At 38.1% G+C, this 16,906-nt stretch overlaps 1 protein-coding gene across 7 annotated transcripts in view; it reads right to left on the bottom strand.

Moving 5' to 3' along the window:
- Nucleotides 1-16,906, bottom strand: part of PCDH15 (protocadherin related 15) — a 1,256,363-nt gene that overhangs the window by 310,686 nt on the left and 928,771 nt on the right. For all 7 annotated transcript variants that reach the window (XR_006299724.1, XM_043596132.1, XM_043596136.1 and 4 more), the window contains one exon: nucleotides 3,156-3,349. Coding sequence is in view for 6 of the 7 variants with exons in the window: in XM_043596132.1 (XP_043452067.1) it covers nucleotides 3,156-3,349 (194 nt within the window). In the remaining variant the exon portion in view is untranslated. The remainder of the gene's footprint in view (nucleotides 1-3,155; nucleotides 3,350-16,906) is intronic.

Raw genomic sequence — 16,906 nt, 5'->3', positions numbered from 1 at the left:
TTCCTCTATGAGGTGGATCTCTTTGGTTTCTTCCTCTTTGGGATCCATAATGATAAACCATATCTTCTGGAAACATGACCCATTTCATTCATTTTTTTCAAATTTTGCGTATATTAAAGCAAAGTTGTCTCTTACAATTCCTTTCGTTTCCTGTTGCTGTATTATTTCCTGAGAAGCCATTATTGGACTTTCTCCCTTTTTTGACTAAGTGAGCTGGTGCTTTTTCCATGTAATTATGTTTTTAGTTTTTACTTCTTTTTCTCACAGAAGCAAATTGGATTTATTTGCTGGTTTTAGAGATGTTTAGCACTTATTTGCACTTGCCATCACACTTATTTCTTCCTTGCATTTCTTGGTGGTTTTGTTTGCTTCTTTTATGAGGTATCAGAACAACTATATCAAATCTCCATAAAAATTTCTCAAAAAAAGAAGCACAGACTCCTTTCACTAAATAAAATAAACATAATCCAGCAGTTTAATTCAAGATTAAAACATCAGTGGGATTCGTACCAAGAATGTAAAACAGACTTATTCAGGAACTATATTAAGATCAATCATTACACGATCAGCTGAAGACAACAGTCATTACTGTCTTCATAGATGATGGATATGTATTTCTTATTTTAAAAAGCCAATAAAATGGGAATAAAAACTTTCTTGACATAATTAAAAAAATTTTTAACATAAACTAATATAATGGGGAATCGGGGAGATGTTCCCACGTGAGTTAAAAACAAGATAAGCATTTTTATTGAAGACAATTAGCAAATGAAAGTAAAGGGGAAAAAATGGAAAGAAGGACATACAATTTTTACTATTTATAAAATACATTCCTGGATAACACTAGAGAATTGACTGGAAAACTACAAAAATATAAGAGAATTAAATAAAAAAGTGGGTTAAAATTAATAAAATTCACATATATAACATCACTGTATATTGTTACATACAATAACAACACAAGATAGGGAAACAGACCGACAAAGAAAGGCACAGGATTCATATAAAGAAATATTAAAAAAATAAAAACTCCTACAGGACACAAAAGCAAGGACAGATACAGAAACAGAAAGTTCTTGGACAGAAATACTCGACATCAAAAACACTCATTTTAACTCTAATTAATTTATAAGTTGAATGTGTTTCTAATAAAAATGTAGTTTAAAAACTTCATGTAACAAGCTTACATATAGTCAAAACATTAACAGAAAGAGTAACCAGGACACTTTTAGGGAAAAACATCACTGAGATAAGTTAGCACCACCATATTATGAAGCACAGTTTAAAACATTAACAGTTGGGGCATCTGGGTGGCTCAGTGGGTTAAGCCTCTGACTTTGTCTTAGGTCATGATCTCGTGGTTCCTGGGTTCAAACCCCACGTTGAGCTCTGTGCTGACAGCTCAGAGCCTGGAGCCTGCTTCGGATTCTGTGTCTCCCTCTCTCTTTGCCCCTCCCCCACTCGTGCTCTGTCTCTTTTTCTCTCAGAAATAAACATTAACAACAACAACAACAACAACAACAACAAAAATAAAGATTAACAATTAAAATTGTGACAATAGCTCATGAAAAGAACTAATGGGATAGAAGAGAAAGCTTCATGTGAACTCCAAATAAATGAGAAAGTTTATGATATAATAAATGCAACATCTCAAATTGGTGGGAAAAGGTGAACTATCTAACATACCGCATGTAGAAAATGGCAGAATAGTCTGAAACTATAATTGCTGATTGCCACCTCCTATGGTACCCTGGGATAAATTCCAAATGCAACAATGATTTAAACGTACAGCATGAATTTATAAAGTCATTAATAGAGGATAGCAAATAATTGTAACCTGGGGTTGGCATATCAATAGAAAGATGGACAACGATGATGAACACAGACTTTACAGAAAAAGTAACAGAATGGGCTTGTATGTAAGCATAGGAAACATACTCAAACTTACTCATGAGGACATGGATTAAAAAAATAGATGTTATTTTTATCTATCAGATTGGCAAAAATCCACGTTGGATATGACATATAGCTGGGGAGACTGCAGACTTATCCACTCTCAGACCTGACAGTTAGAACTGTAAATTGTCATGAGCCCCATGGAATACAATTTGGCATTATCACTAAAACTTACAATTGTATATCCCGTTTGGTAAATGAGAATTTACTGCACGAATATATCAGCACACATTCAAGGTGACACAGGCTCTGTGTCATTTATTTCTTCATTGTCAGTGAAAGAGTAACTGGAATTGAAAATTCCATCTATAGTGGGTTTCTAACACAGTATTATATACATATGGAAGAATATTATGTAGCTGTGAAAATAGTTTTGAAGAAATTATTCAGTATTCATATTGAAAGAACCCCAGAATATGTGGTGAGCAGGGAAATAACCCAGCAGGTATAGGAATCAATTACTATTCATCCATCTATATATATTTTTAAATGCTTACTGGAAATCTGGAAATGAGCAAGGAATTAATAAAAAAGGTATGTCAGGTGGGGGACTAGATAAATGCAGTTATAATAGTCTTTTGCTTTTTACTCTCTCACACTGTCTATGTATCTATATATTTGTATATGTATATATAGAATACATACAGATATATTTTACAGGTAAATGATCAGTTATATAATAAACCTATAGATAGAATATATAGAGAACACATACTTGTATACATGCATATATATGCATGCACAGAATTTGTATATATACAGATAGAATATATATGTGTATATATATGTCCACATGTATATATTTGAATACTCAGAGGTTGAGAGGTGGTTTCAAACTCCAGGCATTTCATGTCACTGCTATGTCTGTGACCTCGTACTGTCATCAACCTTGCCTTTCAGCAATAAATTTGCTACATGCTTCTGATATTTCCCTGTTCCCACTTCCACCCAAGAGCAGACACCTGCCTCCCTCACATCTGTGAAATCATGGTTACTTATTTTGTGGCTGAATCTTGTCTTTATTGTCCTTTCCCCACAACATAACCACATAAGAACATGCGGTTCCTGAGAATCCTGTCCCTGTCATTTTCTGGTCTAATGTAGAGGTCTGTAGACTAACCGAATGCTTGCTGTGCTTCCCTGATGTACCAGTGAGTAACCGGGCACTCGGAAGGCAAACTGCCTGCACTCTGAATTACCTTCTCTCTGCAGGAGGCGCGTTGTCTGCAGCCTGGACTGTGAGCGCATAGGTGCGCCCCACTGTCAGCTCCACCCCCTGAGCGATGGTGATGAGCCCCGTGGTTCGGTTGATGGTGAAGTCTCCCTGAGCCCCAACTAGGATTTCGTAGGTAATCTCCCCGTTGGACCCTTCATCTGCATCCACCGCGGTGAGCTGGAATGGGAAATCACAACATCAGTCTTCGGGGCTCAACTAACTTTCCACCACCATGTCATTCCACTCCCCCAACAAGAGGAGCTTGCTTTCAAAGGCAAAAAGTAGGAGAAGATAATTTCAAACAACATATCAGATGAAGGGTTAGTATCCAAGATCTATAAAGAACTTATCAAACTCAACATCCAAAATACAAATAATCCAGTGAAGAAATGGGCAGAGTACGTGAACAGACACTTTTCCAAAGAAGACATCCAGATGGCTAACAGACACATGAAAAGATGCTCAACATCACTTATCATCAGGGAAATACAAATCAAAACCACAATGAGCTACCACTTCACACGTGTCGGAATGGCTAAAATTAACAACTCCGGAAACAACAGAAGTTGGTGAGGATGTGGAGAAAGGGGAATCCTTTTGCACTGTTGGTGGGAATGCAAACTGGTGCAGCCACTCTGGAAAACAGTATGGAGGTCCCTCAAAAACTTAAAAATAGAACTACCCCATTACCCAGCAATTGTACTACTAGGTATTTAACCAAAGGATGCAAAAATGCTAATTTGAAGGGGCACATGTATCCCAAAGTTTATAGTAGCACTATTAACAATAGCCAAACTGTGGAAAGAGTGTAAGTGTCCACTGACTGAAGAATGGACAAAGAAGATGTGGTAATATATATATCATGGAGTATTACTCAGTGATCACAAAGAATGAAGTCTTGTCATTTGCCACAGTGTGGATGGACCTATGGATGAAGTATATTATTCCTGGTGAAATACGTCAATCGAGAAAGACAAATATCATAGGATCTCATTCATATGTAGATTTTAAGAAACAAAACAGATGAACGTATGGGAAGTAAGGGAAGAAACAGAAATGAGAGGGAAACAAACCACAAGAGACCCTTATTGATAGAAAACAAACTATGGGTTGACAGAGGGACGTAGATGGCGAATGGGCTAGGTGGGGAATGGGTACTACGGACGGCACTTGTTAGGATGAGCACTGGATGTTGTAAGTAAGTGATGAATCACTGAATTATGCTGAAACCAATACTGCATTGCATGTTAACTAGCCAAAATTTAAATTAAAAAAAATGTTTATTGTAATAAAACCCAAACAAAACAAAACCCCCAAAGAAACAAAGAAAGTAACATTAAAAATAAAAGTAGGTAAAGAAAGATCTCTTGGCATAGTCACTCTTGTTGTCTTGAGCCAATGCTACAGTGCTTGGATTCCGAAGCGATCACGGCAAGAAGGATTTTTTTTTTTCTTATGAAAGTGATAAAAGTTTTGGATCTCGAAGAGTATCTTTATTTTAATTTACTAAAAGAAGAGGAAAGCTCTAACAGAAAATCTAATATCACTATGGGAAATTTAATTTTTTTCCTCTACCTTCCCTCCTGTTCTGGACACATAAACACATATTACTGCCCGGTGACACTGGAGAAAATGACGTGGGTGAAGTTGGCCTTCATTACTCCCTTTCTTCCCTTTGCTCTTGATTTTTACATCCATAAGATTTTCCTTCTGTCTCTCAGAAAGTCTCTTGTCCTTGTACCCTCTTTATTTACATTGAGTTTAAGGAAAGGTCTTTAAATCTTATTTGCACCGATTTATCAAAGACTGCAAAAGGCCTAGGGTATTAATTTTGCAAAATCACAGAAATGCATCTGCGATTGTAGAAAATCTTATTAAAAATTAGACTGTCAAGCCCAAGAAAGATTTTTTTGAGACAAGGGATTGAATTCAGAGGCCCTGAAATAACACCACACGAGCATTTGTAAGGCTAATTTGCATGTGGTTATAGACATTTGTTAAAACTACTGCATACAAGTTAGTTTCGGGTTATTATGTGTGAAAACAGTTAATGATTTAATTTAATAAAGCAAAATTAAGGTAAGAATAATCTAATGTGCTAAATAAGCCTCTTTGACTTGCTGATAAATATAAATTTACCCGGTGGGGATGGGGGGCATGGAGAAAAAATAGATTCTACTGGGAAATCTTATGCATTTTACAAACATACACAGAATTTTTTGTCTTCATCATTCCAAAACTGATGGATGGAGATAAGAAAGCTGACCTCATATAGTTTACACATAAGGAGAAAACAACAAAAGTTTCTTGATGAAGTCACAATCTCATGGTTCATGAGATCAAGCCCCATGTCAGGCTCTGCACTGATAGCTTGGAGTCTACTTGGGATTTTCTGTCCCCATCTCTCTGCCCCTTCCTTATGCATGCTCACTATTCTGTCTCTCAAAATAAATAAATAAACTTAAAAAAAAAAGTAACTTTAAACTTAAAGAAAGGTTCCTGTTGAATAAAGAAAAAAACATATAATTGTAATAAATAAAACTATAGAGGGGCGCTGGGTGGCTCAGTCGGCTAAATGTCCAACTTTGGCTCAGGTCATGATCTCACATTTCATGGGTTTGAGCCCTGCATCGGGCTTTGTGCTGACAGCTTGGAGCCTGGAGCCTGCTTTGGATTCTGTCTCCCTCTCTCTGTGCCCCTAACCTGCTAGTGCTCTGTCTCTCAAAAATAAATAAACGTTAAAAAAAATTTATAGAAAAAAATTTGTGACATTTTTATATCAATTTCTAGCCCCTAATTTTCACTTAAATTCAGTTTTAAGAACGCTGTGTTAATTAATGCCCAAATTCCATGTTCCCCACCCTAATAAAATGTAAACAAAGTACTTTACACACACCATCATGCCTAAGGGGAAATGCTATGCATACTATGTTCCTATTGTCATTATCAACTGCATTTAGAATGATAATGTGCATAGAAACAGCAGCTACAAAAATAATTGAGAGGAAAGAAGGGAATTTGAGAGGTTGGCATTCAGTTAGCTGAGATTTGGGGGTGGACAGATGTGGCTGCCAGAAGGAAAAGCATTTTATAAAATCATTCTGGACTTATGGGAGGATGACTGACATGGTCCTAAAGGCAAGGGAGAAGGAAACTATTTGCAGAAACAGAGCAGATGAGTGATGTATATTTATGGAGAACTATTCAAGCCAGACCAACTCAATTCTCTTTCATATGTGGGTAAAATTAGAAAATTAGTGGGTGGAGGAGCAGAGGAGATATCAATTTTGATTATAGTAAATCACCTAACATAATGTCTCAGGAAATCTTAATTAAAATTTAGCTCAAACTGGATTCAATATTAACACTCTTCCTGGGACTTAAGTTGGCTAAAGGAATTTAATGATTAATGGCAAGGCATCAAGTGAAGAAGTGTTGAGGGGCGTGCTGGGGGGATGTAGGTATCGTGGCCGGTCTTATTTAACATTTTCATGAATGATGTCAGAAAGGAGGATAAACTGGATAATAATTAAATTGAGGAAGGCACCCGTCTGGGAGGTGCTATAAATACCAAATAGGACGGCAACGCACAGATGAGAAAAACAGTCCCCAAACTGCACAGCCAGCCAACCACGGAGGAGCTGATATATTCAGGGAACATCACTAGCTCCACAGAAACCATCCGGAAGCAGAGACTTTAACAAAGAAGCCCCAAATCAGTTCCACATGTAAGTGACGTATACAGCTCAATACTCCTTTTCAGTCTTTTAGAACTAAATCTTAACACAGTGGGCTAAGAGTCAACATAAGTGAGTCCCCACACATCAAACAAAACTATTGTGAAGAAATTATTGGTGGTCCAAGATTTGAAAAGGGAACAGAGACAGTGACTGAATATCCAAAAAATGGTAATTTCCCCTGCATAAGAGCTCAGCAACTCCACTGTGGTGGGGATTTCATTCAATCACGCCCCAAGGACTGCAATCAGTGATTTCTGAGATGAAGGTGTTGAAGGTATTCCCAAAGCAGAGGGGAAATCTGCCTCTTAAGTCAAAGAGAATGGAAGAGGGGCTGACTTACACGGAGAGGCCAAAGTGTCGCTTGCAAGTTACCACAAACTAAAATAAAATCTATGATTTGTAACCATTTTACTGAAATGTTATGATACTGAGATGGTGAGACCTTGTGTGGCGTGTGTCTATAGCTCTTTTCTGCAGTGTGCTACAGTCCTCTTCATGAAGTGTGACCCTAACCCCCACCCGTTAGGAGGACCCTAACCGCCTCCTCCTTGCTATTCCTATATGTGCGTGCTCCAGACAGCCCGAGCCACCCCTCGCTGCCACAAGAAATAAAGATAAAGATGAATAAATAAATACAACATTCTGATCTGTCCCTGCTATTCCTGTCTAGGTCTGGCTGTGGTTTATCTCTCTCTTCAATCTCTTTCTTGTGCCTGAGAAATGGAAAAAAATATGGCTTTATGTAAAAAGACAAATATAAAGAATGTTGGGTCATAAACTGAACAAAAACTGAAATAGGAGTCTCACAAAAGAAGAAAGGATTAAATAAAAGTCATAGTTCATACAGAGAGAATCATCAGACTTAAGCTATAGTAAAGCGTGAACACGGTATTTTTACGTGCATGGTGGCTAAAGTGACCATGACTAAGTATGTCGAGCAGTTGACGTTTTTGCCTCCTGGGCATCCTGGACCTTGCTTCTACTAAAAGCCACTCACTTTCCTCGGAGAGCTGCTCACCACCTCACAGCCCATGCTTGGCTGGGGCTGGTCTTAGTTCCGGCAATGGGAGTGAGATTCTGGCCTGGACACTGCTTGGTTTCACAACTGGAAAGTTATCCAGGCTGCATACTCAGGGTGACTCCTGGAACCACAGGAGAGGGTAGCTCTGCATTTCTTGAGGACCCTACTGGTCAATTCATATCTGACATTTTCCTCATGTTTATGTCTGCATTGGGTCTTTCCAAGACTGAGGTCCATGAGAAGAAGATGATGCCAGGAAACAGGGAGAAAATATCAGTGATGACACTCTTTCCACTTACGCCTGAGGCAAATTCGCCACTGAACTTTTATGATATATGAACCAAAAATGTACTAAAAAAAAAAGAAAAGAAAAAGCGAGTTTACTTTGAAATTATGTCAATTCAACCCTAAAAAAAACCAAATATTATAGGAAAAAAATGTTATGACTAGTTATTCTCCTTGGCTTCCCTTGTGACTATTCTTCAGGGGTCTTGTACTTTGAGGTTTTGCTGTGTGGTGCCATGTGGTCATTAATACATCAACCATCTTTGATCTAATGTATGATTATTCACGACAATGGTCAAGGGTCATGCTACGCAAGTCGTAGAGTTGCCCTTGTGCAGAAATCATGATTAGCTATTTAAAAAGTAATAAAAAAATAGGTATACACAGATAAATAACAAGTATATATTTCCCTGTAGTAGAGCAATTCTTTTTTAAACAAAGCAAATTATCTAAATAAAGAATTTATAAAAATGTATGCTTCTTAGAATGTCTTTCTTCCTCCTGTTATTACTCATGTTAACTATTCAAACCAGGCAGACAAAAAACTCGAGACGTGTGTGTAAGTTTTGTAGATATTTAGTCCAAGGTAAGGTCATAAATACTCATGTTTAGTTCTTTTTAAAATGAAGTTCAATTTGCAAAGTGAATTTTGAATTGATGGCATGTGAAAACATGTAAAGCCGAGTTTAGAAGAGTCTGGAAAATTCTGTATCCTTGCACAAGAGTTATAGAAGTAAGCCAACTGAGATCACTTGGTGATAATCATAAAAGCATAATTAATTCCTAAACTTAATTTAGGGAAAATAATAATCTTGAGAAAAACATTCATTTCTAAAAAATTAATGAAAACATACAATGGTCCTAAGCACTGTGCTGTGCTAGGAGCTGGCGGTAAGTTAAAGGTGGTCAATAAAAAGTGGGCTCTCCTCCTTCTCCTTCCTCTTTCCTCCTCCTCTTTTTTCCTCCTATTCCCTGTCTCCCTTCTCTTCCTCCCTTCTCCCCCTCCTCCCCTTCCTCTGCCTCTTTCTTTCCCCTCCCCTTCTCTCCTCCTCCTCCCCTCCTCCCCTCCTCTTCCTCTTTCTTCTCCTCCTTTCCCCTCCTTTCTTCTCCTTATTTTTGGAGTTAACCATCAGCAGAAGAAAGTTATTTATTTATTTTGTTTTTAATTTTTTAATTTTTATTTTTGAGTGAGACAGAGCATGAGCAGGGCAGGAGCAGAGAGAGAGGGAGACACAGAATCGGAAGCAGGCTCCAGGCTCCGAGCTGTCAGCACAGAGAGCGATGCGGGGCTCGAACTCACAAGCTGTGAGATCATGACCTGAGCTGAAGTCAGACGCTTAACCGACCGAGCCATCCAGGCACTCCAACAGAAGAAAATTATTAATAAAACTAGGGCATCTATACTGACATGTTGTGGCAAGTACTACTAGAAATGAACATAAACAATGAGTGAGCTACAGGGTAGGTGTGAAAGCCCATTGGCATGGGTCACATGGAAGCTGGGAGTGAAAGATGGGCACATGATTGAAGAAGACGGATTACACACAGTCATTGGAAAAGGGAAGGGCATGTGCGAGGACCCTGAGGAAAGGGGAGTGGATAAGGGTCTTGGGGACCCTGAATGTGATGACCTGGAGAAAGAGTAACACGTGACGAAGAAGGGCGACATGTAGAGGCAAGTGATGAACTTGAATCAGTGTGTGACAACTGAATACTGTAAGGATTTACTGGTATTTGAGATCTGGTCCATATGGTAGGAAAATCCAGAGAGAGTGCCATCACGGTGGGTCAGAAGTTTACAGAGAATAGCGGTGAACTCATTGAATGGTTCTTATTTACGACAAAAATTACAACTGTGCTTATCTCCAAAAAATGGATCAAAACGTTCACACCTGACTTAGAGAACAAAATAAATTTGAAGGAGGAAAAGTTGTGGTCAGCAGCACAGACACCAGTCCGATAATGAAGAATGTGGCCGTACTTGTCTGTGGCGCGCACAGGCTCCAGCTCTCCCATAGCCTTCTGCTGCCTGATGACGCACAGTGTTCACTCTGGGACCCTCGCCACCTGGATATCCGTTTCAATCTAGTGCTTTTTATTATTAAGGGAGATAATCTATTAATAAGGAATTTCTTGGTATTCCAGCCTCCAATGCATTTCACCTGGAGAGTATACAGGGATGGTGCTGCGGTGAGGACTTCCTTAGGAAATACTCACTGTGAAAAGCACTCTATGTCATTTCAAGAACCTCAGATAGTGTCTGGGGCTGGTCTAGTTTGAGTTTTAGCCAAGGCAGACAAGACCGCATTGGGCCACCCGACATTCACTTCTGTTTCCCAGTGTGTCATGCCGGATTCCTTTCATTTTGTATTTTGCATTTAATGTAGGTTATTCTTCTGTTTCTCTCTTGGCCTATTTGTGAAAATATCACAAGTGCAGTTCTTGAAGGCTTGTGTAATATGTTGCAGAATTACGCTTTTGCTAAACAATTTGTGATTTTCCAATTCTCTTCAGACAGTAAGGGATTACTGAAATAATCCCCTTTGATTATTTAATTCAGCAGAACAAGGACTCAGTGCCCCAGCACATCTGTTATCTTACAGTTCTTATTAGACACATAGACGATGCCTAGTATGAAATGTAGGGTCTTATAAAAGGAATACATTTGCATAGAAGTGATATAAAAATATATGGAATTTTCCTCTGCTAAACATAAATTACAATCACGACTTGTAATTGATTCATGAAAATATTCACTGAAATTATTTCAGTAGAAAGAAAAAAAAAGTGCTTTCTTCCTGTTAATACAATGCCTTTATGTTATTTAATTCATGTGTTTCTCTCCAATTCATCACAGGAATCCCTATTTTCAAAATTCTATTCCTTCCTTTATACAATACACGTGGCCCCATCACTACTCCTGACTGAAACTGCTCTTTCAAAGGGGCATCTAGGAGGCAGGACTTCTGGCTCTTGTGGTAGGAGAGACTGGATAATCCCTTCCCAAAAAGTAACAATCTAAGCAAAATTATCAAAAACACCACTTACGGCTCTACAAATTCACTGAAGTAGAGAATTGAGAGAAATTATTCATGAAAACCTGTTGCGACATTAGGGAAGGAAAGCAGGGGTCAGTGGCCTTTGTGCTTGGGTGTCACTCTACCCCCCACATCCCTCAAGTACAGAAGGTTTGGCACAGAAGGTTTATAAAAGCAGGGCTGGCCATGAAAAGCAGCAGAACTGCTTTAAGACAAGATAGACAGAATCTGGTGTGGAGTTAAAAGACCCAAGAACAAACCAGTTTGACAATAAATTATATTTAAAAAAAAAAAAAGACTGAAGCACAGTGGGAAATGAGTGAGGAATCTTTTCAGCTCTGCCCATAGGAGTTGTGGAGTTGGGGGTGTCTCAGCTGAAGTAAGCTGGGATCAAGCCAGAAATTTAGCAGAAAATACAGATAATGAGAGCCCAATAGAAGGGCTATACAGGCTCTGTTCATGTCTGAAACTACTGGCATGCAGACAGGAGACATGGGAAGGCTTGGGGAATCTCCATGCCGACAGGACACCCTGAGCACGGCCTGAATGTTCTGTGCTCGGCCCAACCTCCGCTCAGATCAACCGGTAAAGGTGTTTGTGCAAACCTCAGTGGAAATCACTGGCTGGCATTAAGATATAGAGAAGCAAGAACAACTCCTAAAAAGCCAGCTAAAAATTGAAAATAAGAATCAAAGCAAAAATCAGGCACAGACGTTAGGAGTCACAAACCTAACAGAGACAGGTTCAGCAGATGAAGTCTGTATATGTTATTAAAAGAAAACAAAAACACTTCATAGTTCATATCGAGATCCAGAAGTACTACAATATAGAGTTGAAACAAACGTGGTAATTAAAAAATAAATCTAGAGATTGTTAAACAAAAAAATTATTCTGACACTTGCTAACATGGTAAGGAAGGCATCGTCCAGGCCCTTTGTGATATGTGTCAGGACTATCAGCATAGGGGAGAAGGAGGGCTCAGCTCAACTCCAGCTGTGGTAAAGGCAGCTGAGGACTTCCAGCTATTGACCAGAGTGGATGGGAAATTATTAACGGAAGACATCAAGTGTAGGGGGATTTTTGTTAAAACAACTTCGCAGGATTTTTGCAGAAGGCAGGCGAGGGTGATCAGATACCAGGGTAGGCGATGAGGGATTTGATCGGATACTGAGGTTAGGGGCTGTCTATAACGAGGGGAACAGGATTCTTGCTGAAACTGGGCTGGGCTGACCAAAGACAAGGCCCAACCACGAGGCCTAATTGAAAAGGCTCACCATAGCTGAACTAAAGTTTGCTCAGGGAGAGTTTCTGTCAAGAACTAAGAGGTCCATGGATCTGAATCAGAGATACAAACAAGAAGTGCACCTAGACACATCACACCCAAATTGCTGAAACACGAAGAATATCTTAAGAGCAGAAAAAAAATAAGGACTCATTTCATAAAAGGAAACAATGTGTCATTCACGGCTGACTTCTCATTACAAATAATAGAGGTCAGTAAGCATAGGAATGACATATTCAAAGGGTTGGGATGAAAAACAACCACCCTCTGTCAACCAAGTATAATATATCTGGTGAGACAATCCTTCAAATTGAAGGCAAAATAAAGACATTCAATCATTTATATAATACATCATATTGATGAAACAAAGGATGGAACCACATGATAATCTCAATAAATACAGAAAAAGCAATTGGTAAAACTGTCCATTTATGAAAAAGGTGATTCAACAAACTAGAAATAGAAGGAAACTTCTTCAACGTGACAAAAACTATCTACAAAGCCACCAAAAGCTGGCATTATACTTAAAGATAAGGGCTCAATGCTTTCCCCTAAGATCAGGAACATAAAAAGGATGCTCTCACCACTTCTATTCAACATTGTACTGGAGGTTCCAGGCAGTGCAATAAAGTATGTAAAAGAACAAAAACAATAAAAGGCATTGGATTGGTAGGATGAAGTAAAACCCTACTTATTTGAAGAAGATACGGTTATCTATGTAGAAAATGCTAAGTAATCTACAGGAAACCATGAAAGCTAGCAAATGACTACCAAGGCTAAACAAAATCTGTTGCATTTTCTTTCTTTTTTTATATTTGTGGTGAGCAATCCCAAAATAAACTATTTCCATCCATGATGGCTTCAAAAATGACAAAATAACTATGAATAAATTTAGCAAAATACGTGCAAAATGTACACACCAAAATCTACAACATTGCTGAGATAAATGTAAAAGTATATGGAAAGAGAGTTCATGTTCATGGATTGAGAGATTCAATACTGTTAAGATAGAAATTCTCCACAATTTATTTGATTTATAAATTCACTATAACCTCTACCAATATCCTTATCAGGCTTTGTTTTGTAGAATTTGTCAAGTTAATCCTAAAATTTCTATGGAAATATAAGGGACCCAGAATAGCCACCGGAATTTTAGAAAAGATAAATAATTTAAAAAGACTTATACTATATGATTTCAAAATATACTATCAACCTACAATAATCAAGACAATGTGGTTTAGGAATAAAGTAAACATATAGATTAATGGAACAGAAGTTCAGAAATAACCTCTTCCATTTATGGCTAACTGATTCCCAACGAAGATACCATGGTAATTCAAGGATGAAAAGATAGTTTTTACATGGTGAGACAATTAGATATTTCTATGCAGAAGATTAAAAAAATAGAGATGAACTGAAACCTTTATGTCACAGCATTTAAAATGGATCACTGTACAACATAAAAGCTAAGAGTATGAGCCTCACAGATGATAACAGAAAATGTTCATGAACTTACTTGGCAAAACCTTCTCAAAAATGACACCAAAAGCATGATACACAAAAAAGAAAAAAATAATAATAAATTAAACTCTCTCAAAATTAAAAGCTTTGATCTTTTAAAACCACTGCTAAGAATATGAGAGACACAACGCAGACTTTGAGAAAGTATGTGGTAATCATATATCGGATAATGGACTTGTGGTCATAACTTACAAAGAAGAATTACAAGTCAATATGAAGAAGATAAGCAGTACAAATAAGAAAATGGGCAGATGATTTGAATAGACATTATATCAAAAATAGAAAAATCACTAACAGGCACATGAAAAGATCTCAAAATCAAGACTCCTTCAGGAAATGAAAATTAAAACCACAATGAGATATGGCAAGGTACCTGCTACGGTGGGCTTAATAAAGACTGACGATACCAAGTGTCAGTGATGATGTGGACATGTAAAATGGTACAGTCGCTTTGGAAAGGAGTTTGGCAGTTTCTTGAAAAGGTAAGTGCGTATCTCTTACATGACTGAGCAAGTCTACTCCAGGTATCTATGTATACACCCAGTAGAAATAAAAAAGTGTGTGTCCATAGGAAGGCTTACAGAGAATTCATAGCCACGTTATTCATATTCTCCAAAACTGGAACAGTTCAAATGTTCATCAGTTGCTGAACAGATTAATAAAACCTGGTGTTTTTATACAATGGAAGACTATTGAGAAATTCCAAGAAAGAGAACTACAGTACTGAGTCACGCTACAACATAGATGGCTAAATACAGTCACAGTGCTGCTACTAAATATACTATTGAGTCATGCTAAATGAAAGACACCACCTCTCCTCCCCCGAAAAAGATTACCGCATGTTGTACAATTCCGTATTTTTGAGATTTTTAGACAAGGCACATTTTTTTAGAGATAAAAAGCAGAACTTGGGTCCCAGAGTCAGGGATGGGGGGAGTATTAACGGCAAGCAGGCACAAGGAGCCATTCTGGGTGACGACGATGTTTGGACCTGGATTGTGGTCACTGTTACATAAGTGTCTAAATTTACTAGAAAATCACCCTGATGATGAATGTGTATTAGGACATGTAAATTATGCTCAATGATGCTCTCCAAAATTATGAAGGAATGTAGAATCTTTACCCATCCTTACCCATTTTGCCTTTCTAATGCATTGACAGGATATCATTCAGGCCGACCAGAACCATTCTAATTATTCATTCCTTGTCTTGTGATTTGATTCACTTTTCTCCTTTCTTTCTTCCTTCCAATGTACATTTCAAAGTTTAGGTCTTGCATGTATTTCATAAACAGGTGTTTCTATCTTTGAAACCACTATGACCTCCTCTACTCTCAGGTAACTGTCTTCAGCTCCATGTTATTCCATGACACCTTTTCAAACCTACCCCTTCTTCCTGGGAATGGACAGAAGGGAAAGTTCTGGAAGGCAAGGAAACATCAGCCTTAGGGAACAAAGGTAGAACACGATCAGCAAATCCCACTCTGGAATGCTGAGCCTGTGTTAAGAAAAGTAATAAAAGGTAAACCAGGTAAAAATGTGGAATATGGAATGAGAATAAACAAAGATTTAAAGGAAGCATATCTTTATACTTTTCTCTGAGAGAACACTTCAGAGCAAGAATATAACCCTGTCAATGGCTCCTCTCAGATGTGATATTGAATTGTGGCTGATGCTAGAGGAGGCCACTGCATTTGGCTTTTGTATGAAGCCAACGTAGAAGACCCACCTGGGATCACTTGGAAATGTAGCTCTTCAGGGTACCTTTTGTGTGGTTTGGACAGATTCGGGGTCAACACGGTATTGTCTCATGAGAGACAAATGCCTGGTACGCTAAGATGATGCCCAGAAGCTTATGTCTGTGAAAACTTATACCTGGGGGATGGTGTATGGTTATGATGCCAGACCAGATGAAACCCAGAGTTTCCTGAGAGATAGTCTCTACTGCTTACTCTGGTATTGAAAAATGCATGATATGTGAGAAAAACCTGATTTTTTTTGGAAAGTGGAGAAAATAACATAGCAATATTAATTGAAGTGTGCTGTGTTAAACGTTTAACCTCTTGGCCTCAGCTCTATGATATAATAAAAGATTTCTGGTTCGCTTATGCAGTCAGATCAAAATGAAACTTGAGTGGATATTGATCTCCTGGATAGAAAGATTATTTGGAAAGGCAACCTAAAACTCACCAGCTAGGTAATAACCGTGGAGAGAGATTTGTTGGAGAAAGAATTTAATTTATGTTAATTTATGTTTGAAAAACTTTCACACAGAGTTGAATATCACAATTAACACTTACGAAAAGGTGTAAGTAAAAACGGATGAAGGAAATAACTAATCTTTAAAATGTTGAAGAAATATTAGATAATCTACTTAGGGAAAGATATAGTCGGAAATGTATTTTGCAGAGGGAATTCTAACTCCTTACTGGATAAAAGATATTCTCGTGCTTACCAGTGTTCTAGGAAGTCTGCTTTTATTTACTAGGTATTATAGAAGTTGGTATAACAAAAATTTCAGGAGAATGCCTCAGGTATATGTATCAAGGGGGTAAAATATCCTGAGTATGGATGATTTAGAAGACATTAGAAATTGTATTTAGACACAAGACTTCCACTAGGCTATTGTCATACAAGTTACATTGTTAACTTCCCTGTATCCTAACCTGAAGCTAAATAAACTTGGAGCTACAAGAGGCCTATTGGATCTCAAGGTTGGCAATCAGTCTGAACCTAAGACCATTGCCTCTGGTCAAGCAAACTGGGCAATCTAGTCATCTCCACATTATGCTCTCTGCAGCCTTAATGTGAACTTTGAAGCTAAAAAGCATATGGGGCTACTAGTCAG

The sequence above is a fragment of the Prionailurus bengalensis genome, chromosome D2 (assembly GCF_016509475.1).
Source record: "Prionailurus bengalensis isolate Pbe53 chromosome D2, Fcat_Pben_1.1_paternal_pri, whole genome shotgun sequence".
Classification (NCBI taxonomy): domain Eukaryota; kingdom Metazoa; phylum Chordata; class Mammalia; order Carnivora; family Felidae; genus Prionailurus; species Prionailurus bengalensis.
Note: the sequence above shows the minus strand (reverse complement) of the source record. Positions and strands in the feature narration are given on the sequence as shown.